This window comes from Antennarius striatus, chromosome 13 (genome assembly GCF_040054535.1).
Source record: "Antennarius striatus isolate MH-2024 chromosome 13, ASM4005453v1, whole genome shotgun sequence".
Taxonomy (NCBI): Eukaryota; Metazoa; Chordata; class Actinopteri; order Lophiiformes; family Antennariidae; genus Antennarius; species Antennarius striatus.
The window spans coordinates 6,836,563-6,864,119 of record NC_090788.1 but is presented as its reverse complement, the minus strand read 5'-3'; the positions used below and the strand labels follow the sequence as shown (position 1 = coordinate 6,864,119).

At 39.9% G+C, this 27,557-nt stretch overlaps 1 protein-coding gene across 1 annotated transcript in view; it reads right to left on the bottom strand.

Moving 5' to 3' along the window:
- Positions 1-12,996: 12,996 nt before the first annotated feature.
- Positions 12,997-27,557, bottom strand: part of fgf11b (fibroblast growth factor 11b) — a 29,094-nt gene continuing 14,533 nt past the window's right edge. Inside the window, exons 2-5 of the mRNA XM_068331060.1 lie at positions 20,883-20,993; positions 19,747-19,850; positions 13,232-13,430; positions 12,997-13,133 (exon numbers count right to left, since the gene is read on the bottom strand). Coding sequence (XP_068187161.1) covers positions 12,997-13,133; positions 13,232-13,430; positions 19,747-19,850; positions 20,883-20,993 — 551 coding nt within the window. The remainder of the gene's footprint in view (positions 13,134-13,231; positions 13,431-19,746; positions 19,851-20,882; positions 20,994-27,557) is intronic.

Below are 27,557 nucleotides of genomic sequence, written 5' to 3'. Positions count from 1 at the left end.
GTTATGCTAAAACTACTAAACTCTGCCAGCTCGGGGACTCTTCGCGCACCTGTTCGTCAGCCGCACCTTGAATTGGGAGGGATGAGCGGGAGCGAGCTTTTTAGGCGGTTTCTGTAACAGGTGGGCGGGGGCGCGCACGTAGTTTCGACTCATCACACGCAACGGAGAACACCTGAAGTTTCATGACGTCACGATATAGACGGCCGACTCAAGGGTCCGGTCATCTCTGACCATCACATTATGACTCCTTCAGCACCCACGCCAATCCTAGAAATTGGAATCGCATTGGCATCATCGGTATTTTGATAGTTGATCAGAATAAACATTTATTTACCATTGTTCTGAATAATTGAAGATACGTCAAATTTAACACCATAGTTTACAATTTTTACATTTTACATTTTTCTCTTGCTTGTGTTATATTATTATTTCTTATCTCACACTAGTAAAGTTTCCATGAGACCCCTAAATGTGAACATTTTTGATCTAGGTACTATAAGCTTTATTGTTACATCTCGAAGTCTGATCATGTACTGTAAAATGAAGAAGTGGAAGTGCAGAAGAGGAAGTTCCACAAAATTGAAGTATTATTGAATAACATGTCAGATGACACTGTGGAACTCAATCATAATCCATTTTACCCTTAATTTTTTGGCCTATAAAGTAGTGGTAGCTGATAACTGAGATATCCATCAGCAGCAAAGGATCTGGCTGTTTAGACTTTAATCAACCAGAGCAGAAATTTATTTTCCACAGCACAATACCTGTGTGATCACAGATCAACAGCCTACAATGAGAGCAAACCAGCATTACAGTTTGAATGCAACCCAATTGTTCTGATAGCATATTATGTGTGTAAGTTACGAAGCATGTTTTGATGCAGCAGGATCAGACGGGAAGTGAAGTAGATTTCTAAGTGAATCATATTTGTTGAGTTCTTTCTTCCATGTCATTAATGTGCTGAGCACACCTCAGGCTGTTACCGAATTAAAGCCATTTTTATTATAAATCTTTTTTGCCAGACACATGATTTCTTGTACTAAAAGAGTTCATTGTCATCCGTCAAAGATAAAGTTGAATTTGAATCTCATACATTCTTTGCATATGAATCAGTGTTTGCATGTGCTAATGTTTATTAGCCCTTGTAGTTAATTGTAAAATCACAAATGTATATACAGTATAAAGATCATATTCTTCCACACATACAAACTTCTGTATTTTTTTTATTTATTCAATGTGTATGGTAGGTCAAATAAATTCCAATTAATTAAATAAACATGCCATGTCTTCTTCTGCCGAAGGAAACCAGATAAAACTGAAATGCTACCTTCTGAAACCAGGAAAAGTAACAAACCATGGCAGAGTGGGCCCGGGAGATAACAGGTTAAATGTGAAACCAGATACATGGGTAAAAAAAAAAACAGTTGAAGGTATTGTGTATTGTTCCAGAGAAATCATCCATTTAATGGCATCTACACCAGATGTTGTGCAGACTTCAGCCAAAACCATCACCAGTAAAGGGTTAGAAAGAGTTAGACAAAAAACAAACAAATATTAATCGTTGTGTGTCTCACTTGCTATCAATACCTATATTCCTAACCCGCCCTTTGGACACTTAATTAAGTTTGTCAACCCTTAAAAAAACCTTTCTTTCCATATTCCAATGCCTTTATTCACGATTATTTAAGTAATCCTTAAAATGACAACAAAGCATTTTCATTAAATACTTAAGTGAAGGAAACACCTTTGTCTGGATGCTCGGCAATCCAAGATGTAATCCAGTAAACTGGGTTTTAATTTAGGAGCATTGCGCCCTGAGGGAAAGCAGATTTCAGATGACAGTTATCATGGCTCACAATGAAAAGATGACAGGAAATCCCAAGATTTCATGTCACCCTGCAGGGAGATAAACAATGCAGTGCAGGATTTTTGACTTGAGCTTTTGTGGTTTTCAGAGTCAATCTATACCATATAGCATCCACCATGCGTCATGGTCAAATGTAAAAGTATGAATGAATGAATGAATGAATGAAGAATACTTTAATAGTCCCAATGGGGAAGTATTAACTTCTGCTAAGTACATACAGAGTCAACTACATGCTAATATGACAAATTCTTTGTGTAAGAAGTCGATTTGACTTGATTTTGTTATATTTTGTTGTGAAAGGCTGGAAGCAACAGCTTTGTGGCTTTTTTATTGAACAGCAGCGAAACTTAACACCATAACAAGTAAACAACAGCAAAACTATTTCCCCGCCCAAAATCAGTACCAAATACAGATGTGTGTTCCAGAGATGGTACAACAGTGTCTAAATATACAACGTGACTGTCTGGTTTCAGGTTTACTATGAATTACGCAACAGGGTGCGTTTTCAAACAAAAGCCAATTTACTCTGAGTCATCATGTGCTGAAGGAGAGACGTGGTGTGGATGAGACGATTTTTTTTTTCTTCTACTAGTTACAAGTTTCTTTCTCTTAGAACTCAGTGACTCACCTGGAGAGAAACGGAACGGATGACAGTGAACGATGCGATCGAAGCAGATTTATTGTGTTTCATAGGGCGCGTCCAATGTTTCGTCAACTGCCTGAACTGTTTAAGTCAAAGCCATGGCAGAAATAAGTTCGGTTTGGTGTTATATTCGAACTATTTTGACCCCAGAGGAAAATGAGGGGATATATAGAGCCTTTTCTTCTGCCAAAGTGACTTGCGCGTCCTTGTGCACATGTGCGCATTTTTTAATTTCATACGACTGTATTAGGAGCGCACCGAAACTTGTGAGCTGAAGGTTAATCTGCTTGAACAAGTAAGTAATCACATGGAAGAAAAATCCTGTTGATTATTTGTGTCGTCATTTTACCTCTTTTACCTTTGATCAGATGTTTTCCAGTTATGACCTGTCGTCTGACACTTAAGAGCTTATATTACCGGAAGGATTTACTGAAATCCTTTAACCCTGATTGTAAAGTTCTGCTTTCATTTTATGGATAAGTCTTGAGTAAAGCTGCATGAGGCTGGATGATGAAGTGTAACTTCTGGACTCTGCTGCCACCTGGTTGTTGCTGTGATACAGGATCAAATATACTAAATGCAGACATACTAAATGCAGCTCTTGCTCAGTAGAGTACTGTATATGCTGTTTATTCATTATGTACAAGAACACCAGAGGACCATACCTGAAAGCTGAAATAATGTACACATTTGTAAAGTTATTAATAAAGACTCATGTTTATTTATAACAAATGTGTTGGCTGATAGCTGAGGTGCACTTATTATTCCATTAAAATTGCTTTACTTTCCATTATGAACCAATATAGCGTGATAACAGTGAATGCTCTTATAAATAAAAAGTGCAAATAAAGAATGTTATCTAGTAAACTCTAATGTGATGCAGCTATGTCAATCACATCATAATGACTTTATTAGATTCCACCATCTATAATAGCTTGACTTCAGATGTGACACGTTTGAAATTATCCTTTACATAAAGTAATGGTCCTTAATTACGGCTAATAACATGTTAAGCGTTTGTTATTTTCAACTCTGTCTACTGTATAAAATGAATTTGAAGCTTAGAACTACACCACAGCTGGCTTTAACTCTTAGTTTTCCTCCAGTTTTTCTATCAGTCAAATAATATCTTTCTTTTTTCAAAAAAATAAGACTCTTCCACTGTCAAAGCCTCACCATTCTGTATCACATTGGTATGATAACCACCTAAATCTCATAGATTGCACCCTGGGTCATATCTATAGGTCTATCTCTTCAAACAATTTCATAGAAACATATCAAATAATCCTGCTAACAGCTACAAACAAACAAACACCAGCAAAAACATGACCCCCATGATGGCGGTAAACATAGTTAAAAGACCACCTTGATTGTATGTAACTGTAGGGGTTCAGAAAAACATAATTAAATGCAACACTTCCACATAAGAATCTTCTAGGTTGTGATTTTCCCACGTTTGTTCAAATTTACCATGTAGACGCCTGCAATGGAAACATGCACATATGGGGTGTGGGAGGCGTAATTGACTCCTCCAGCTATCCTGAGAACTGTATTTGGTTTAATGCCTTAATCCTTATTTGCTACATTAGGAAACATAAAGCTCCATTCAAGCCTGAGCATCGACTGCTCCTCTCTGCGTTGGTTTCTTGAGAATAATCTTAAATGAATGCATAAATCATGCTTCTTTGCGAATGGAAATGTCCTTATAAAGCACGAGGCGGGTCAGAAAAGGATAATAGACAGTCTGACGCTGACTCAGGCCACATCTCAGAGGGGAACTTGCTGCAAAATTCAACGACAGCCCAGAGCACAGAATAATCAGCTCAAATCAGATGCCGCTCGACTTCGGTTTGTTCTGGCGCATGACTTGTAGCTTAATTATCCCAGTCTGTGGGACACAAACCACCATCCATTTACCACGGCTATCACTGAGGGATTGTAATATTTAATTGACTTGTGGGTTATGACTAGTAGTATTTGCAGCTATTCATCTATCAAATACATTTTGGTGAAATAATCCTATGTTCTTTGAAAAGGCAGACAACTCTGCAGCAAATCAGATTCACGTTTGTTTGCTCATCTCAAATCAGACAAACTGTGAGAAGACTGTTTTCAGGTCTGTGGATTAACCTCAGCTTTTCACACCACTTTTAATTTTTCTTATATAATGTGTGTAGTTGTTACAATGTAAACTTGAACTGTCAGTCTTATGCTCTCATGTTTGAGATGGATATTACTGACAAATGTCCATATTTATACGTTCAAATTTTTAAATTTATCTATAAATGAATGTATATAACCGAACCTTATTTTTAAATTTATTTATTTAAATTTATGAATTTTTTTTTTTTTTTAAATCTTCCTGGTTGAGATGCAAAGAGGAGCGACAGACAGTATGGAGTTTGAGAACCAGACTGATTCCACTTCATTCATTTAAAAAAAAAAAAGTGATTAAAATAAATATATATGCCTGTGAAGTTACAAAAACTGTAGTAAATAAAGTATTGTAGAAGTCACTGTGGCTGTAGGCTTTTTCTGGACTACATATTCTCAATTAGAAATTTATTTTTGCTGGTTACAACATCTCTAATATTTGGATGTTTTTTGTTTGTTTTTTTTACTTAGTAAGGTATTTTTTGAAGAGTCTTGTACGATCAGTAAACACTGTAAGGGTATTTCTCTAGTCTTCAGTATCAATCAGTGATCAAACTCAGTTCACTGTAAAGTTATAATAATATAGTTGTAATCCAACTTTCAAAATCATTTGAATAAAGTTTCATGGGTACCCTCCACACCACTTTCTGCTGGTCGCTGAATCCCAGTTCAAAAACCACTGGTCTCAACTCGTCATTTTTTAATGACAAAAATGGACAAATATGCTGATAATATATGGTACTTAAGAGAAAATCAGATATAAAAGGAAAAATACCAAAGGCGACAGCTTACAATCATACAAATATATGTTATTTATTGAATAATATTCCAGAATAAGTCATCTCCTTTAAATTCATGTAGGAGTTATTGTAGAAATGTACACAGATCTGATGGCAAACATGAACAGAGGGTGGATGTGTGTGAGACAGAGTCATCCCTAATGAGCCGAAGAACAGTGACATTTGCATGCTTTGCAAAATAAATCCCAAGTCAAGCTGGACAATCAGCAGTTGCTATTGAAGAGCTGGTTGTCTTGGTGGCTGCAGCTCATTTTGTTATCTTCTTGCATGCTAGTTATTGTCATTGCATATTGCTGGCCTTTATTCCTTTTTGTTGCTTCTCAAAGTGATCAAAAAAAGCATGTCCGTTCCTGATACTTGTTGCGGCTCTCAGTGAGTCCATTATGTGTCTCCCAGTGATGAGGATTCAGGCCTTTTCTCTGCAACAAATAAAAGGCCCATTTTTATTTATGGCTTTCTTTTATTTTCTTTTATATTTGTATTCTTTTTTCAGTCATTCGGAAGACATGAAGATTACAGTTAAACCAGGAGTCTGTGATCGTAGGAGAGAGGAAACTTTCTGGAAGACTTTCTTGTCCGTAGTTGTGAGTTGATTGCTGAGTACACAGGACACGTGTTAGCTTTAGCTGTTGTCGCCTTCCTGTTTTCCTTGGATACATGGCATCTTTTCCAAATGCACAACCCCAGCTCCCAGTTGGATTCAGTTTGGGTCAGGTTCACATCAAGAAACACATCAGTGTGGAAATCAAGACGGAAACTTCAATAAGGAAGGAACAATTTCAGAGATCAAAAACTTTTTCCTTTTGAGGAGTTTGTTTAAAAAAAAAGACCAACAGAGTAGAACTTAAAGACAATGCAATACACCTATTATGTAAGTACATATAGAAAAAAAGGCCCAACAAAGAACATTCAGCCATTGACAATTTGTATTTCCTGACATAACATAAATGTTATCTGGCAGTACGCTGAGACCGTCCAGACGTGATGTTGTCTGGAACCACACGACTATGTTGAAAAGAAATCAAGGGGAGCATTCACTTCCTTCACATGTTCAAATAAGCCATTAAAACGATTAAAGATCAACTATTTTAATGATGAATTTATCAGTTTAATATCATGAAACACTTACTGGTTCCATGGTCTTAAATTTTAGGATTTTTTTTTGTCAGTTATGGAAGTAAATGAAGAGTCTTTGGCTTTTGGAAAATAGACAAAAAGAGCAACTTAAAGACATCCCATAAGGTATGTAAATTTGATGAGCATATATAACTTTTAAAAAAATGTTTTACAGACTAAACTATAAATCTCCCAACCACAGAAGTATCGAGAGTAATCACAAGTTACAATCTTAACATAAAAGTATAAATATGCAAAAGCAAAAAGCTCTTCATTAAAAAATAAATGGATTGTAGATGCTTCTTTATGAAGACTTATTTAAACTATTCAAATAGTATTGCAGTCAAGGCTCAACCTTTTTGAAGCACATCGTTTTTAAATAAATTAAAACAAATTTGCAAGTTGATGGATGAACAATTATGTTTTTGTACTGTAATTTAAAGACTAATGCGGATTTTAATTTTCATTTCACTTGTGTTTTGTGAGAAAAAAAAAGAAATATATTTCATGATTTGAATGCATCATGTTGTCTGTTAAGCACATCATCCTGTAATTCCCAGCTAAATCTTTTGTTGTATGTATATATTAAAAAAAAATTTGACAGGGCAGCGCAAGTTGAGCTTAAAACAGGACAAAGCATCAAAACCACATCTGGAAGCCATTATTGTTATCATCACATTTACATGGCATGATGTGAAGAAACCTCACCATAAACTGCAAAACACTGTCATAAGTATGAACACAATAACTGAACACAGTATAGGAGCTTTGACTGTGACTGAATTGATGTTTGGAGATTCTGCCAACTGTTTCTTTGTGCCATAATCCATGTTGCTTCTTAAAAACAAAGTGTTTCCATTAGAGGGAGCCAGTTCTACATATTTCCTCTATAGAAAACCTGCAAGGTACACAATTCAGTATGCATATTGTTCAGAACAGATATGCACAGCAGTATTTGGGACAATGCACTGACTCCGACTACAAATGAGTGCAGCGTGTGAGGATGAAAGACTGGAATGATCTGGGCATGTGTTCCACAGATTCACGATAGAACCAGTGTATCAATTGAAATTTGTAAATTTTGAAACAGATGGAGTAAAAAAAACCAACAACCTGACAACATCCAGAACACAGACTTTTACAAAAAGAGCTTTTAACATAACAATGCATAGCTCAGAATAGCCTGAGCTATGTCGGTATGGGGAGGGTTCATAAACGTTTAAATTACCATAAATAATAAGATAAACAGTTTGTCGCTATATCGCGGAATTCGTTATACGCTTGTGGATCCTGGAACACATTAACCACGAGTAATGAGGGCGCACTGTATTATATTTAAAATTCCCTGTTGGTACTTTCAAGTCACGAGGCATCAAAAAGTTTCCCTGGATGTTGGTAGTTGAACAGTTTAACAGCATAAAATTCATTAACGACATTAAGTACAGTAGCTGCAGCTTAATATCATCATTATTGCCTGTAGTTCCCAGTAACACCAATCAGGTAAAGGAATTCCTGTTAAAACCTTCTAAAAATATACAAACTTTTAAATGTCTCAAGCAATGGCCACATCTTGTAAGGTGCAGTGTGCTTCTGAGTGGCTTTTTAGCAGGCCTAGCTTAGGGGCGTGGCTGACAAACCACCTTATCAGGTATGTGTCAGCAAGATAACAACCAAAAAAAGCTCTGTCTTTATTCACCTGGGTTCTCTGTTGAGTTTAGAGCCGACAAGACAACACTGAGTTATAATGAAGAAATGAAATGTTCTGTGTCTGGGTTGTACTGAGCCTATTGATCACTGTTTCAATTTCATGCCCTCTCTTTTTCTCCATGCCCCCCCCCCCCCCCCCCCACACACACACACTGTAAGTATGCCAACATATACAGCATAGAGTTGAAAGGAAAGTTAATGGCCTGTAGCTGCTTGTAGGTTGTGGATAGGGAGATGCGAGTAGGGAAGGGATTACCACTTTAAATCTCTCATGCGTGGGCACTTAAACTATATCTGTGTTTTTATTTTCCATGTCAGCACCTTGCTATTAGCTATGCGTCAAAAATTTATTGTCAAAAGGATAACAGAACACACTGCCCTCACACTAGCCTAAGATAGCGGTAATCCTGTGAGCACCTCCTCTTTTTAGGGATCTTTCTCCATCTTTCTTTTACATGCCAACAACAAAACTAATTTCACTTAGGTTTACTTTCTGTTGCATACATTGCACTTACATTTCTCTGGATATCTCAGCAACCCTTCGGAAAAACACGTTCACATTTTACTACCACAACTTACTTTGGACCTAACTTCACATTCGACATCACACGGCTTAACCTCCTATGCTCTTTTCTGTCTACTTGCAGTGTCTACTTCGAACAACTTACTGTGGCCTTCTCCACCATTCTGATCAGGACTGAGTGTTTTATGGAAGTTTTGGGTCTCTCTGATGCTTAACATAAAAATGACACAAAGTGACAAAGTGACAATAACAATTCTGTTATGTCTCCATTTGTGTTGACATCCTATAGGTAGGTCTGTAATGAAACAAATCCATTATTTTGTTAGTGATGATGGAATGTGATAGCTTAGCACTTTTTTTTATGTCAATTAAATTGTGTTTAGACTGTCAACCAGTCATTTGAGGATGGCTGTCTGTGCTGCACAACCCAACATTAAATTACAAATTGATTAATTAATTTCTAATCATGAAGACAATTAATAACTACGGGGAACTTAAAAAAAGTTATGAGATCTCCATCTCTAATGATGATTTTTTTAAAGTAATCCTGGGAAGAACTGATATTGTTGTTACTCTTGGATGCAGATTTGATTCAGAATAAAAATTTGATTGAATGACTGTCAAAAGGGCCGCAGTTTCATTCTCTTGACACAAAGAAAACTAAAATAATGCTGAGCTTTTAGGAAGGAAAGGCCTATGGGTTTCCAATACACTGACAGAAGTCCTTATGATTTGCATCTCTACAGATTTAGAGAACAATTTATGGCAAAAAAAAAGTGCCATTATCTCTTTTGGCATGCAGGGCTTCCTTGCTGCTTTACAACACCAAGTGCTTTCTTTACTTGTGATCAACTCTGAATAGTGAACAAGCTCCCAGAGGCAATAAACAAGCTGAATACTGAATGAATTCTGGCAGCTAAAATTAGATTACAGCATTGTGTGCTTCCTGCTGTGCACATACAGTAAATGGTAAAGCTCACAGTTAGAAACCACACCAGGCTGTAACAAAAACTCGTCATGAATAGTGAACACTGGTTTATACTGTAAAGTCAAAAATAAATAAAGAAGCTGGTATGTAAAATATCCTCAAGGACAAAATATCCAAAATTGAACTGAGTAATACTCTCCCTGGAAAAGCCCTAGAAATAAAAAAAATGCAAATCCTTTAAGTAATTTCCTCCATAGACCTCTGTCATAAATAACACAGTGTGAATCACATTCCTCTTTGTCTTATAATAATTCTCATATCCGCATGCCGCATGAAAGCCTGCCGAGAATTTTGCTTACTTTACTGCAGAAATTCCTTATCAATATTCCCCAAGAATACACCTACTAATCCTTCACACTTTTCAAATAATACGCTGACCTCTTTACAATTCATCACCCTATTTCACACCCCGCCCCCCCCCTCCTTCAATGCAAGACAAGACATTCACACAGCGTTCTTCACAAGCCTTCATGTTACATTACCGTTAAAATCAGACGTCATCCCAGTGAGCTTCCTGATGGAGATTATCTCTGTTTCGTAGCCATCATTTCAGTAATTCTGATACAGTTTGTCTTGCTTCTCTCTGAGTGATGCTCTGTCTGACACGGCAAAGCCCTCGCCACAGTTGTTGCTGGCATCCCTGCATATTCACATTGACGAAACATTGTGGTGACATTTTTCGCCCCCGGTGTGATGTGAGAGCAGACAGCACTGACATGACAACCAGTCAGACCTCGACTTCTTATGAGTTCATTCAACAGTTTGTCTACAGTTAAATTCTGATTGAAAAATAAAATATTAAATCTATCAATGGGATTTTTTTTGAAGGTTGTCTCCAAGTATTGCCTATTCAGAGAAGCAGGTGTATGAAAGATATGATGTCTGCTGCACACGATACCCACAGCATCTCTTGTCCATCCATCCATCCATCCATCCATCCATCCATCCATCCATCCATCCATCCATCCATCCACAGACTACTTAAAGTGCATCCAAACTGCAGCACACATCGGCATACAGGCTTTAAAGCGCAGCCACATGGAGACATTCACCCAGATGACTACATTTCTGAGGGCGAGTCTTCCAAGGTGATTTGATAAAGCTAGCAAGTGGATAAGCTGTTCAACATCCTCAGAATAACAAGTGCTGCAGCTCAGTGGCTCCTCTGGCTTTGATGTTTGCCTTCAAACCTGGTTTTATGCTGACAGCGGATGCTGAGTGAACTACGCACTGAGGCTCCGCTTTCAGGCGACTGAGCAGAGAACCACGATGGATTTCAAACACGAGGCAGCCGTTCATTTTGTAATCAAGCGAACACGATAGAATAAGTGGTCACCTGGTAGAGAAAGGGGGGGAAGGGAAGGGGGTGGTGATGTGAGTGGGGCACTCTGCTTCACTCATTCACACACTTTACTTTCTTCACTGAGAATTACCTTCTTGATTGTTGCTACAGATAAAGGTCAAATGTTTAAACTTTGTGTATGGCTCATGGCTCCTAGGAAGAATTATTTTTAATTCTTATTTAACTTTTTTATGTTATTTTGATTCTATTTGATTTGATTTGATTTCATATGCAAGAACCACCTCTCTCATGGCTTTCAAAATCGTTTTTATGCTTCTTCTATAATCTTGCTCATCAAAAGCATTAGGATCTCCTCTTTTTTTTTAATATCATCACTTTCTTGCTACTGTTTACATCCCACGAAGCGGTGATGTATTGTAATTGTCAGTGTTTGTGTGTCCGTCCGTCCGTCCGTCTGTCCATACGTACGTCTGTTCTTCCACCAAATGTCTTCACAACCGTTGCAGATAGAAAGATGAAAGAAAGAGCACATTACTCGGGCGGTAAAGGGGAATGAACTGAGATGATGACATTGACCTTAAGGAAACTAGGTCAAGGTCAAATTTAAACTTTTTTGCTCATCGCCGATTTTGGGAAAGCAGTCACGTGATACCATACACGCATTCTATTGCTGACGGCATCCAGAAGTGCGCTGCGTTCTGTGAGTCTCGGACTTCCATGAGACACAGAAGTGCTTTGGACAGTCTATCAGAGTGTGGGAAAGGGTAATACAGATAGAAGGTGGATTAATATCAATATGGGGAGGGTTCATAAATGTTTAAAATTACTGTAAATAATAAGATAAATTGTTCGTCGCTCTATCGCGGAATTCGTGAATCGCGTGTGGTTCCTGGAACACATTAATCGCGAGGAACAGCGGCGCATTGTATACCTTTTTAGGTACACATCTCTGAAACCTGATGACATATAATCACAAAACAAAGAGCAACAGTTTCAGGAAGCCAGAGGCACAAAAATGTGTAGGTCAGGGTAAAATGTTGAATTCAGGGGTGTCGCGGGATGTTGTAGTCACTGATTGCCTCGTTTGATTTTAAGTTATTTTACATAAAATCAAACAGCTCCAGTTTCTGCATCTGTAGAGTAATGAATTCCAATTTGCGCCACAGAATCGGATGAAATATTAACCAAAAAAAAAAAAAAGCAAACCTGCCCCACAAAAAACCCCAAAAAGAAGATGAACAAAAGTTTTAATTTTGTAAACTTCCCTTCATCTGCATTAGCTGTGATATCCACACACCTTCTGAAAAGTCCATCTCCCTGACCTGACCCTGGATTCCTGCTGATATCGTTCCTCTCTGGGCCATTTCATCTCACTTTGAGCTTTAGTTGACCTTGGTGATTAGCTTAGCTGGTCGGCAGATGGTAGGTGGAAAGCTGGCTGAGCCGTGCTGTCACCAACTTCAGGGCTCAAAAAGGGGCCCGTGGGTGAGGATTATGATGCAGTCAGCAGTGGAAATGCGTGAGTGGTGAACATACAATACAAAAGAGTGGTTGACGGGGAGGTATGCAAGAAAAGATGAATTTGTCAGTTGGACAAAGAAGTATGAGGATGACTGAAGAATGAAGGAGCAAGAGGGAGTAAATAGGGAGACGAACAGTGGGAGGGAGAGGTGGTGGGCTTTCTCTCTGGGGTAACAGATGAGGGGGGACTCCTCTCTTAGGCTTTCTTGGCTTCTGATGGACTTCCAACTCTTTTTATCCCTCAGCGTTTTGCAGCGCACTCCGGGAATGTGGTGACCGGCGAGGGCCGTTCCCCCAACCACCCTCAATGCATAACGGGTGTTTATGTTCCCATGTGTCTCTGCTGCCCTTTGTCCCACCCTCAGTCTCCAGTGCTAGGAGGCATCAGCCTTGGGAGCGTCTTTCCTTCCATTCTTCATGGACGGTGAATCTGATGTCTTCACCGTCTTCCGAGGAGGACTCACTGGTTCGCTGGTGAGCTCATGTAATGATGGCTCCTTATACATGGCAACTGTGTGACAAAGATACAAGACGTCGTTTGACTGGAAAGCATTTGAGATACTGACTCATCATATATAATTTACTAATAATTTATTAATGGATACAAACCCTCTATGACTTTAGGCAGGAAGTGTGCCGCTCCTTTGGTCTTCTTCACCCTGTTGCCCTTCATGATCTGCCCATCGCGGTTGATACCAATGTACCAGCAGCGGCCAGACTGGGTCTGACGATAGAGCATGGAGGAATATGTGACGTAGTAGTTCTCAAACACACTCTCCTTGAACTTACACTCCGGAGTGAAGTGTTCCTGAAAAAGAAGGGGGAAAAGGGGGAGGTGTGTTTCATATCTGCAAAAAAAATTACATGCAAAACCGTGATATTTGCACGCCTTTGAACATGACTGCATACATGTACACACATGAATTAAAATACATCAAAACAAGCAATGAATACATTAATTAGGTGAGTGCTCCCTGAGGGAGAGGATGGCTCAAATTATATTTGGACTTTGTTTTTTTGAAAGTGTGATCATCCTGCTCCTCTGGGACCAGCAAGACAAGAATGGATGCCATATGTGGAAAAGTGACACACTTGTGACAAATATACTGTCTAACCATACATCATGTTGTACATGTAAATGACTCTGACATTTAACCGCTGCGACATTTCAGAGACGTCCTAAGTTCAGTAAAACAAATGAACGAGCATGACATTTATAAGTTGGAATATTTCTGCAATATGCATGATCATAATTATTTGCTGCATGTAATGATAAGGGTGCACATGCTGAATCACTGTTATAAACATTACATGATAGCTGTATTTTGTCACCATCTTTGTCGATTACACCTAAAGTACTTGACAGATTGCTGAGAAATTAGATGGTGGCGTCACCACTGCTCCAAAAAGGAAGTGTACAAATGTGTTAAAGATTCCTCACAGGTGCTCTTCAGTTGGGTTATATTTTAAATCTACATTTATAAGAAGACCAAAGGTTCAAATAATATTTTTTTCATTTACTGTTAAAAATAATACTGGATTTATTGATCAATAAAATTTAATTTACCATTTAATTATTCAAAGTAATTGCTCTAGCTCGAAAGTTAGCTCAGTCCATAGGGACTTGGCTTGGGGAGGTCACTAGCTTTAGTGGTTGAGCATCATCAGATATTTACCCTCTGCATGTTTGTCAGATTCTGGGTTTTTATCCCTGTGGAGAACAATCCCTTTAATTTATGCTCCTCTCGTGTTCTGACATTTCAATATCAAATGATCAAATCTAACAGTATATCCACTCACTCATTGTAAAAGATAATGTTGCAGCATCACTGACCCTCCTTCTCTGTCCCCTGCATGAGGACCACTGGACCCTCAACAATGATAACTTGTGAAATTAACCAGAAGTGACAGATATACATTTCTGGCTGTCTCCATCGGGTATCTTCCCCCATCAGACAGCGAAGTGAATCTATCTGAGGACTCCTGCTCTAACATTGTTTATGTCATGATAACTTCTGTCACCCAACCATATAAAAAACACATCTCAACCCTAAACTTAACAAACTCTCCTACAATCCTCACCACCACGTTGCAGAGTTATTTTAAGATCCTCTGACAGGTTTGATATCTTCTGCTGTGCTAACACAAAGAGGATTGAATCGATAGATGATCTGCTTCATTCATTATTAATCAGGCCAGAGAGTAACAGGGGCGGGAAGTGAGGGAGACACAAGGGGAAAGGTATGTGAGACAGGAGAAGATGACTTGGAGAGGACAGAGGGGCTGCTGGGTAATAAAGGAGATTAGGAGCAGTGATAAAGAACCTTCTTCGGTGTGTCTCCCTCTGGACTGAAGCGAGAACAAGGATTTGAGTCACCAGCAACCCCCAAAATCTAAAACTCATGTCCTCCTGGGGGAAAAAAGCCATCAGTCCAGCAAAATACCCTTCAGCTGTGGAATGTCACCAGTGACAACCCATCAAAAACGCTCACTGGGAAATTATAATACTATACGTATTTAATTAATGATTGAAACCAACATCTTTAGTATTTCATTCCAGACAGTCTAGGGGGGGAGGGCAGGTGGGGGCATTTGGGAGCACACAGATAAATCAATTCTGACAATTTAAAAAAAAAAAAAAGCCTTCCTGGTTATCATTCATGGCAACTTACCGTAATGGCTGATATGTCAATCACTAAATGATACAATATGTTGATGTAATTACTCCCTTCTCTGAATATAACCTTGAGGTAACCTCCGCCTCAGCAGAGCCGTAGAAACCGCCCAGGGTGGACTGACTGAAGATATCGCTCAAGCTGCCAGATTTACCTGTGCAGATGAGTAATAGTTGAGGACGTGTTGATGGTTGCACATTTTTATGAGTGATGGGGGAATATTTCCAACTAAATGGTGGGTGCCTGGACTGCAAATTACAAATAAATCTCTCTCTTCAATCGGGACTTGCTGAACGACTTCTTCATGTCCCTGCTATGTGTTTAAAGCCAAAAATAAATTTAAATAAAAGCAGACAAGAAAGTAAGTTAAAATGTAGAGTCCGTGCTGAGAATCCCTAAAATGGGAAGAACCTTTTTGTGATGCAGAGCAGCATGCCTCTCATCCACACTGCCTTCCTCATTGATGATCACATTGATTCTTCATGCTAAAGGACTACAAGAAGCTTAACTCCACACACAGGACAATGGAGTACTAATAATAAGACACAAGTTCTGTAAATCAGTCAGGATACAAGAAATTCCATTTAGAATTTTATATTTCCTGTACTAACATTTAAATTCAACACATTTTAGCATAACTGACATGCATTCCCCTATTTAGACAGCAGGGGTCACAGCACGATACAGGCTTTCCACACCTATTGACCATCCCATCATGCTCCCAGTGTAATCTATAACAAACTGGGAAATCTGCCCAGCTGCTGTAATCCCACCATCACAGTCCTGCATCACAGCAGCAGGAAACCCACTCAAATGACAGCATGTAATGGGAAGCTCATTCACAACAATCCTCTGACACATGCAGACACATCATATTGTGTGTGTGTCTGTGTGTGTGTGCGTGCGTGCGTGTGTGTGTGTGTATATTGTGGGGGGACAATGGCGATGTTGTCAAGGCCAGATGTAGACGCACTATGACATGCCATGTTACATAAGTCAATAGGCCATAGACGCGCTTATTAAGAAGGGCTTTAGAGAGGATGAGACTGGCAGTTAATACTGTCTAGCACAACACATGTATGGTCTGTCTCTAATGCTTTATGAGGACGCAGAGGGGCCTGATGCTCGCATGAGAGGAGCAGAGTGGATGGAAATGTGAGGGAGGGACGCTGGAGCGCTGACTGACAGCTGGAAGGCCCCCATCAATATAATGAAGCTGAGAGGGGAGTGGAAGCTGACATCACGCCTTTGACACTCAATGAGATGCGTCTGAGATCTGAAATCACTCTGCTTTTCATCATTGTGTATCATCATCACCTTAAAGCTACATTTTAATGTATCCTCACGGCCGTATTGGATAGAGAGCTACAAAGACGAGTTAATCAGAGTAAAACATTTTGCTTTCCTGAAGTGCCTTAATCGGCCACCTGGCAGAGTGTCACTTTGACTCTTATTTCCCTCTGCTGCCTTTTTCTAACGTCCACGTTTGAACTTTTCCTGTGATAAAAGCGATGCTATCTCACCGCCAGTGTTGTCCTGAATCTTAATGCAATTCTCTAATGAGCAGAGAACAGAGAGGACATCGCTTTCCAGCATTAGGTTTTTCTTTGTCCCTCTTATGTTTTTGTGTATCACACATAATCAGCCCAACAACAATAATGTCATTTTGTTGTCCTCAAATCATTTCAACACAATTTTTTTACAATAATGACATTTGATTGTATAAAAAAAAGCACTGAAACGATAAGAGAAGTCTCAGACTCTGATTGTCAATCTGAGGATGGACTATTAAAATTGTAAACGTAGCAGAGAGGTCACGTCTTCACCAGAGTTTGTCTGAAATAGACAACTGTTACTAAATGGATATCTGTAAAAACTTACTGGTGGGGCTGGAGGTACAAAAGAAATAACTCATTATGTTTAGGGTCACCTATACTCTTTTGTTTTTTTTGCTTGTGATATCATTATTGGTTATAGATGCTGGTTCCGCGAACATATTAAAATGAAAGCTGTCAAATGTCACGTCAGTCTGTTTCATCATGAACCACCTATGTCTTATACCATGTACGAGGAATTTTCCAGAATGATTACACCTTGGGGAACAACATCAGGATCACCTGCTCCCTGTTGTTTGCCTCGAGTAAATGGAACTGAGATTTACTGCCAGTCAAAGCAGCAGTAAACTTCCTCTGTTTGTTCTCCAGCCCAGCCACACAACCTGACTGCTACAAGACGAGAGACGATTCTTTCTCAGGAGAAAAGCAACACAATTACCCCCAGTGAGCGCAAGCAGTACCTCCAAGAAGATGAGGAAGTTGCTGGAAGGAAGCCATCATCGCTCTGTGAGTCACGACCTTAAGTGATTACCTTGTTTATCGTAAACAAAATCATCCTTTGTCGTTGCTGCACTCTCTCTTGGCACACTTTTATGTGAAGGCAAACATGAACACAAACACTATGTATAAAGAGCTGTATGATGCCACCTGCACTCTCCTCCTATACAAGCAAATTACTACATCAGATGCAGTAAGATGGAGGTTGTAAAATCTAACATACGTGATATTTCAAAGGACGACAGCTGCTCGATTGCACGGCGCCTATATCAACACATTCTCGTTAGTGTGTGTGTGTATGTGTGTGTGTGTGTGTGTGTGTGCGAGTGTGTGAGGAAATTCTCTGAAAGAGGTCAGTGTGAGGTGCAGTACAGCTATTGACTGGTGCAGAGGAAATCCCTTCTCCTCTCTGTTCACAGGAGCAAGTCATCCGAGTCTACCGCATGCTAATCAGGAGTCGAGAAGATAACAGGCGATGGCGTATTTGTAGTAATTCAAGATTTAACTTTTGCTTCTTAGTAAGATGAAGCTCTCATCTTTACAGCACGGGTACATGAATGCCTTTGAATACCATTTTTCATATGTTCTTTTGAAACCAGTGCACAAAATTAGAGAAATATCCGCAGGGTTCTAAAATCAATGACTATTTTTTAACATTTACAAGATTTTTCACACACATGCTCTGGATTGGTTTGATTCCATTACCACAGGGCTACCTGCTTGAAGGTGTGTCTTTATGGGCTCTGTGGAAATGCTTCAGGCTGATCCAGGCTGTGACTAAGAGAGTCTGTAACATGGTGGATAAACACATTTTTGTTCCCCCATACTTTCTGCTGAGCATTTTCCCCACAGCACAGCAGGTGAGAGAACTTGTTTACCTGTTGGAGGTGAGTTATTGGTGCTAGTGCAGTAAATGAGCTGCAGCTCCTTATCCATCCGCCTGTTTGTACCTTTCCTCCCTGCCTGCAGGGAAAGAATAGCAGCAAAGCTCTGCTAATTCGGTGGATTCTCTAGTAATCCACTATTTCGCAATAAACTCCCATTATTTTGTCATTTAAAGGCTTAATATGAAGCACAAATATGAGGTTTTGGTGAAAATTGAGCTGGGATTTATATTCCTGTGCACTTTTCAGTTATTCTCCTGCCCTCCTGTCGTTCACACATCAGGGCTCTTCCTGCTGTCATTGTCTGAGGCTGTCAACTGAGACTCTAACAGCTCATCTGCTGGTCTATCCAGCAGCACAGTGACACATTATTGTTAGCCAATCAGTGCATTGCTGTCATTTAATTAAAATGGAAAACAATCATTTGTAGTCTGTGACGACCTCTGTCCAGGATCCTGAACAAACCACTCCTCCTGATAAATATGCTAACTGCTAAGATTACAAACAAAATGACAGCTTTTCATTTTAAGAAGTTTCTAGCTCTCTCCAAAGTGAAAATCAGTTATATGAAATAAAATGCAAAACCCTCAGTAACATTTAGAATATGTATAAACGTGAGTCAGGACACAAAAGAAGACAAAATTTAAAATTCAAAGCAAAAGCTGCAAAGCAGTGCATACTTCGTGGTCCTGCATGTCATGGAGCAAAAATCTATGACAAATTACCGTTGTTTCACCAAACACATAACAAGACAGTTTTACGCACTCTTATTTCTAAAAGTAACTGCAGATCAAATCACTGTTTTCAAACTGTCTTTTACTACCCATCTCTCACTGTGTTTCCTTTCTGTCTCATGCATTCACACAACTAGGAAACACAACTCCTTTTCTCACCAGTCCTTGCAAATCCCAAAATTCTGCTTCTGCATAAAGCAACCAGTTTATCGTATCTTTCAGTCTCATCGGCATGATGAGAGATTTAAATGATGGCCAATGTTAGCTGTTGGGACATGTGCATAAATGTGAATGCATCTGATTTAAATTATTTGCCCTATTTCACCCCACCTGCAACCTAGCCACCATTGTCTCTTCGTGTCTCTCTGGTGGAGCTGCTGTCCTCAAGAGTTTTTGACACTAAAGTCATTGCATTGTCATCAGAATATTTCATTCTATAATTAGTTTGAGAATTACTTTCATCTGTGCACATGTGGCTGAAGTCTAGAATATACTCACCGAGGTATAAAGATAGCCTTCACTGTTCATTGCAAGATATAACCCAGTCTTTGCCCCTTGGATGGCAACAATACGCAGTCCCACTGGAATTAGGTTGAACTGTGCTACAATGGGGAAAAATAAGAGAAAAAAAGACAAATGAAGTCAATATACAATATCATTTAGCAGCAGAGTCTGCTTTTCTATCTTCAACATAGTGATACAAGAAGTTCTATGTGTACAATCTATGAAGCAGCAAGAAAACCATCAGGCAACAAGTAGCAAACGTCTGTCTTCAGAATGAGGTATACTCATTTTTCCTCATTAACATTTCCAAAAATATTTCCCAATGCGCACTACCTGTTCACGGTGACACCGAGTCCTTCATCATAGTCTGGCTGGTAAGTTCACCTTTCTTTGCTCACGTGATCAATCAAATGCAACTCCTGCTGGTCTCTGCTGTGCATCTTCAGATTCTAATAGTAGCATCCATCCTCCAGCTAAATATTAATCCATGTCAAACACCACATTTGTCAACAACTGGTGCAAATTGAGAACAAAGACTCTTAAATGCTCTTAATCTACTGGCAATGAAAGACTAAGCTTGTCAGGAAGTAATGTAAGATGTGTGAATTTAAAAAAAAAAGTATTTAAAAGACAGTAGGAAGAAAACATTTAGATTTATTTAGGGAGACATCATCTCAATATTCGCTCAGTCTTTTAAAAGTACCTTGAAGGTGTAGTATTTTGTAGATTTTGCATAGCTGGCTTTAAGAATGAATATCAAGCATATGTGAGCAAGGACACAATAAATTGTTGAAATTTGTGAGGCAGTTTGCAGGGATGTTCTGCGTTATTAGTAGACCAAAATGGAAAAATTGGAACAAATTTGACAGATGACTTGACAAAATCCTATCATTTCTCAGTCACAGGGCCCCTAAAGCACACTGACAGTGTAGTTTAACTCAGCGTGTAAAATGCATCATTAACTTTAAGTTGGCAATTTGTCTATAAATCATAGTACGAGCTGTTTCTTTCCTGACTTATAAAATGGGGAAAACTGCGAGTTTTGCATGCATCACACTAGATGCAGATAAATTGATTAGTGACACGGGAAAAGACAAGTTAACTTTTGACAGCACCCCACACACACTCACAAAATGAGCTGCTTTCGTCCCTTGTGCTGTCCATGGTGCCGTCAGGCTGCATCTGCAGGTAGTATCCATGCTGACTGTATAGTCGGGTGACGATACCCTTCAGCTGGGGCTCTGCAAGAGAAGGTAATAAAACACTGCATCAGAAATATGTGTATAGAAATAACAGTCACTGATTTATGAAACCTGAAAAAAGAGTCTGTCAGATGTATAAGATGCAAATAATAGAACCTCTAAAATTAACTGTAACCAAGTCCAGTTTTCCCCACACGAAGGTAATGACTATTCTACTGCTTTTCACTGGTAAAAAACATCACCATGTAAAAATGTCTCTGTTATAATATTTTAGCATGTTGATGCTACCATTTATTGTAAAGCCAATTGAATTAACCCTAAATCTAAAAAAAAAAAAAGACAGTTTAGGCTTTTCATATTCAATAACAAAGTCTTACTTAATTTGGCAATTACTCCAGGGGCTGTTTTTATAAAGCATAAAGACCCTGACAACATAGCTCATGGGATCATTCAGGCACTCAAATGCCTCCACCATGATAAGGTGGCAGTTCAAAGAGAATTTAAGTAAATAAATCAACTAAAATTAAACATGTGTGGCTTAAGCTACCCCATTGCTTCAATAGATTTTAGAGGCTGGGGCCATTGGAAGATGAAAGTGAAAGGTGGCCTCACGCTAAATGAACAGGTGAGGGCTCAATGGTCTAGAGCAACTGTTTTGTTTTGTGAAGAGTTTCTGCAGCCTACTTTGGGTTTAAGAAACCAAGTCTAACCCCTCAGTTACACAGAGTCTCCGCCTGAGCGCTGTAGTTCATTGCTTTCATAGGTAGCAATGAGTACACTCTAAAGTTTACGTGGAGCCTCTGAAGGCCCCGATCCAGGTCTTCTTCAGACAAGCACAGTGAGGAAAAGAGTGGCTCAGGATGCAGGGATGAGATGAGTAGGACAAGTTCCCAAAGGAAATGTGCCAGGGATGAGGCATCAATGAAAGTTCGACCTGCTCCCATTATTACCATCGAGCATCTGCAGCACTTTCAAAGCTGCTTGTCAAAACATTTCATTGTCTCTACTCTGCACTTTCTTCCCCCATCTGCCTCCTCCCTTTCACATCCTTTGAGTTACGCGTTTCTTCATGTCACCTAATAACCTCATGCATCATCCAATCAGAGCAGGGAAGCTGCTCATTACTTGTCCCCACAGATGGCAAAAGGAGAGACACAGGGGCAAAAGAGAAATGAGAGAATCAAGGATTACAGAAGTCAGCACACAGCAAATAAATGGACTGAATGAAGCTGTCTTTTCATTGAGAGTGATGACTATGTGTGAGAGAGAAAGTGCATTTGGGTAGAGATTCAATAAATGACATAGAAAATCAAAACTCCTACGTTTGGTGTCAGGGTCTATAAAACTATGTTTCACTCAGAGATCAACGGTCCAGGTGGACTCATGGTCAGTCATTTCCATACAAATACAGAAACATAAAACTATTTATTCCTGACAGTTTTTATTTTATATTCTCATGCTTTAAAATGAATTGTGGCTTCAAAAGAGTAATTTGAAGTTCAGTAGTGTTTTATGTAATCACTGCAATCATTCACATAAAGCACAGTGCTGCAGTTGCCTGCAAATCCATCTGTACACTAAGCACACAGTTTCTTGAATTGGATTCATTGTGAGGATCTTTCTCGATCTAGATCTGGTTTAGGACTGACAGATAGTGATAAATAACCACATGTAATTCTTCAAAGTTATTTTTTGCTCTTCTGTCTGTGTAGGCGTGGATCTACTGTACTAAAGCTCCTCTTCTGTATCTAATAGTGAAGCGCTTCGAGGCTTTTAACAACGTGCAAATGAACAAAACTGTGCATAATCAAAACACTGACTCAACTCAGTGTCATCAAATACAAGAGAGGCACTACATCCCCGTGTGCATTCCGCCAGCTGCTGCCATCCCTGTCCTGACAGCAAGTGTGTCTTATAATGCACGCACACATGCACACATGCACGCACACACATACACACACACACACACACACACACACAACAAACGCTATGTTGTCTCAGGAACATGTAAGTTAAATATTAAAAGTTAAAGGTTTAAAAAAATCTATTTTAGGCTTGAATTCTGTGCAATTGTGTATTTTTTCATTCTTCACAGACTTTTTATACAGGTAATAGCATTTAATGATGTTTTCCATTTATAGAGAGAAGGCTTTTTATAGTATGTGGCTCATGCAGTTTTTTTTATTATTATTTTTTGCTTTTCACTCAGCTTCAGAGGGTAATTCAAGTTGGTACTCAAGACTTTAATAACCCCCCCCCCTCCCGAAAGAAACAGGAAGGAAGTCCAATTTGCAGGTAAAGGTGTCAGCTTTTGGTTATGAGTATCCAGAAACCCTGAATTAAGGGTTTGTGATTAGCGGCAGTCTAGATGAGGACCAAAAGATGCTTTGTTCCAGACTGCAAAGTAAATTTGGAATAAATGATCCATCCGTCCACTGTCTTGAAGACCAGATGACCATAATTACTTTTCCACCTTGATGTTCACGGGTGTTGCTGTAGCGTATCCCAGCTGGTGGCGGGAGAGACGCGGGGTAATCCCCTGACATGTTGCCAGTGCATCGCTGGGCTAAAATAAAATATTAATAGCCTAAAACTCTTTTAGGGGTCAATTTATGAACAGTTTGTTTTGTGTTTCAGAGATGACAGGAGGTCAATATTATGGTCTTTCCAGTTGACAAGACATCACAACTAAACCATCTTGACTTAAAATCTTAAGGGAAAACCTCTTTCAGTGTGGTTTGGTATTCCCCTTCATAAACCCTGGAGATGTGCACAGACAAATAGTGACACACTGTGACAGCGCTGCACCTCTGGTCAGATTAACAAAGCACATGGAATTGTTTACATGAGCAAAAAAAACAACATTTTTTGGGATTCTTTTTTTGGATTTTGTCATGAGGATGCAGAATGCGTGCGTGCGTGTGGCTTGTACTGCTGCACAGAGGTAAACAGAGAACATGATAACTGGGAGAGTTATTGACTCAAAGCTCATGTTGAGTGATTCGGTTAGCTCAGGTCATACTCATATTAAACAACAGTTAGAACATGATTTATCAAGGTGGGAGCCAAAAACAATGCATGTTGTATAAATCTATTGATATTGAATTAAATCAACATTTAATTTAATGCAGTGGTGAGTATACTCAAGTACTGTACTGTATTGTAGTATCCTTCCAGACACCCAGTTTCACTTGCCTCTGGCCATCTCAAAGTGAGTGACTTTTAAGCAAATAAGGCTGTAATGCCCTCTAATGCTCTGCTCTCTGGTCTTCCCAAAAATAGTATTCTAAATCTCCAATTATTACAAAACTCATCTGCACGTGTGCTGACGAGGACCAAAGGGCGGTTTTAGAGTTGTTGCATTGGCTCCCTGTCCACTTCAGGACTGATTTTAAGATTCTTTAATGGCCTTGTGCCTTCTTATGTATCTGATCTGTTTTCACCAAAATCAAGAACAAAAATGGTCACATAAGAACAGCCTGTTGGAGGGCCTCACACCTGAGGGGCTGTCAATATTTTTAAAAATATTAATATAGGGCGGCAGTGGCTCAGCGGTAGAGCGGGTCGTCCAATGATCCAAGATCGACGGTTCGATTCCCGCTCCGCCCAGTCATTTCGGATTGTGAGCAGTGACAGTGGGAGGTGTCAGCTCACATCCGAAGTGAGCACTGCTGAGGCACCCTTGAGCAAGGCGCCGTCCCCTTTAAAAGTTGCTCATAAAGGTCGCACCATGACAGAGCTGCTAGAGTGAGCTTTTAATTTCCCTTCGGGGATTATTATAGTAAACTAAATAAAATAAAATTTAAAGAAAAGAACATTAAAGACCGGACTTTTTAATCACGCTTTTAACTAATATTTTAAACCTTTCTTGGGCTCCTATCACAGTATGTTTAATTTTTTTGTCGCTGTGTTTACCTTACTTTTAAAGATGATGATAATCTTAAATAGTGTTCTGTTTTATTCAATACTCGTATTGCATCTATTTTATTTTGTCTTACTCAGTTTATTCATTCTACTGTTTTTATTCAATATTATTTATCCTTTTAGTCTTATTGTATGTTTGTAGTATTTAGCTTTTATTTTATGCTTATAATGTAAAACATATGAAACATTTCCCCTGTGGGATGTTATTCTTTTACTCTTTTTATTTTTATTACAGAATCTCCTGTCATGGCGAACACTCCTACTATCAATCAGCTTCGCACAACTTTCTCCAACTATGCCAGGAATCCAACCTGCAGCCATGACTGACCCTGGGTATTTCCTGCAGCGAGGGCATTTGTGACTATGTAACCGGCGCCAGACCTAGGGGAATCTGGACCGGCTCATATGATGCACAGGCCAAATGCACTGTGAATCGGTGGTTGTGTACTGCGGATCAACAGCGGAGCACAAGGATTAACGTCCTCACAGGTCACAAGTCATTTTATTAATAATACAACATAAAAAAATATTTAAATGTTCATCAATAAAAGAAACAACCAATAATCTGCAAAACAACAAATAAACAATGGTACAATAAAAGCAAATAAATTAATAATTATCAAAATAAATTAACTGGAACATAAATTAAGGATAACCAAAATATCACTGTCATACAAGCAAACACTCCAACGCAACGACGTCACACTCACTCCATGAGGCACACCACTAGCATGCTAACAGTATTCACACACTCGTCAGAAACACACAACCAACTCCACCAGTAACCGCTCTCCATCCACCAGTCATCCCAACACAGAACAGACATCTCCCACACATCCACACCTGCGCAGCCACAACCCAGAGAGCCATCAAATGTTTCTGCATTACCTGCGGATCAACAGCGGAGCACAAGGATTAACGTCCTCACAGGTCACAAGTCATTTTATTAATGACTCGCGCCAATAAAGCTTGCGAAGATGCCGCTCCCCTAGATCCCCAGGAGCGCGCGAGCGCCACCCACTGACTTGGCGTTGCAAGTGCATCCCAGTCACTTCCCAGTCTAACATAACTCTTAACGTCTCAGAAAAATAAAGGGGGTGCTTATTTCCTATTCAAAACTTAACTTATTCTCAACCCACTACACTCTCCCCTGCTTCAAGAGATGTCTCCGGACATCTAGAACTAACAATAGAGTTGTCGTCGTTAAAGTCAAGAAAGTCTGACTTACTAAATACAGCCTGTTACAGTTGTACAGTCAATGTCTCTTCAGCCGCTGTACACCTCATAATCAACCTAGTATGCCCATATTGGTGGGTAGTAACAGAGTTGGGGAGAATATAGCCTATGGGAAGGGACCCAGGTGAACACCAGGTTTGCTCCAGGCCGCCACATCTGGTTGGAAGGTTGTCCAAGCTGATCATAGGTGAGCATTTCTCTCGGTTTGATCGCTCGAGTAGACCTCCTCAAAGGTGGTGCTTCTTCCCCTGACAGTTCTCCAAGAGGCCCACTACTGTCAACCTGTGCCTCTGAACCTGCTTCTTCCACAGTGTCATCCCTTTCTGGTTCTTCCTGCACTTCCACAACTGGTGGTGTAATAGCTGGTGTGTGCACCTGTGCTGGCTCTGACTGAGCAACTGGCTCAGGTTCAGGTGGCTGTCGCCCTTGAGCTGGTTCGCTTACTGGCCTCATTGGTTGAAACTCTGGAGCTACGGCACTGAGTTCTTTATTTGGCTTTGACTGGGGCAGGGAGGATCGGACTCTCTCTCTATGATACACTGGTCTGGGTCGGAGGTAATAGGTGTATTCCTCCTCTTCATCAGAGTGTACAGGTTCCTGCTCCACAGTTTCACTGTTCTTTTTCCGTTTGTCTCCTTTTTGCCTTTTGTTGGCTGTACGCTGAGGCCTCCCATCTTGTTCCAATGGTAAGTCATTGACAGATAGCAGAAGGTTACGATGCAGGACACGGGGGTTCCGGTCTCCAGTTTCTGGCTGAACTTTGTACACTGGTCCTTCTCCTATCCTTTCCACAACACGATGGATTCTCTTTTCCCAGTAAGCACGGAGTTTGCCTGGCCCGCCTCTCTCTGACATATTTCTGACAAGAACCCGATCTCCCGGCTGAAGCACAATACCCTTAGCATGCCGGTCATAGAGCTTTTTGCCTTTAGCTGAGGACTTTCCACTGTTCTCTGAGGCGATTTTATATGCCTCCTGCATGCGGGAAGCCCATTTCTGTGCATACTCTTGTCTGGACTGTGACTCCTGCTCAGGTTTTAAATCAAAGAGCAGGTCAACGGGCAAGCGTGGAGCTCTTCCATACAGAAGAAAGAAGGGTGAATACCCTGTTCCCTCATGTCTTGTGCAATTGTAAGCATGAACTATGTGGGGTAGGTGATCTTTCCACTCAGTCTTTTTCTCCTCTTGCAGAGTACGCAGCATTTGTAGCAGTGTCCTATTCAGGCGCTCAACAGGATTCCCCTGCGGGTGGTAGGGGGTCGTTCGAGAATGGGCAATTCCAGCCAGCTGCTGGAGTCTCTGGAAAAGGCTGTTCTCGAATTCCCGCCCCTGATCATGATGCAATTTTTCGGGGTACCCAAAACGTGGAATAAAGTCATAGAAAATCTTTTCCGCTGCTGTTCTGCCTGACTTGTTCTTGGTCGGATAGGCTTGTGCAAAACG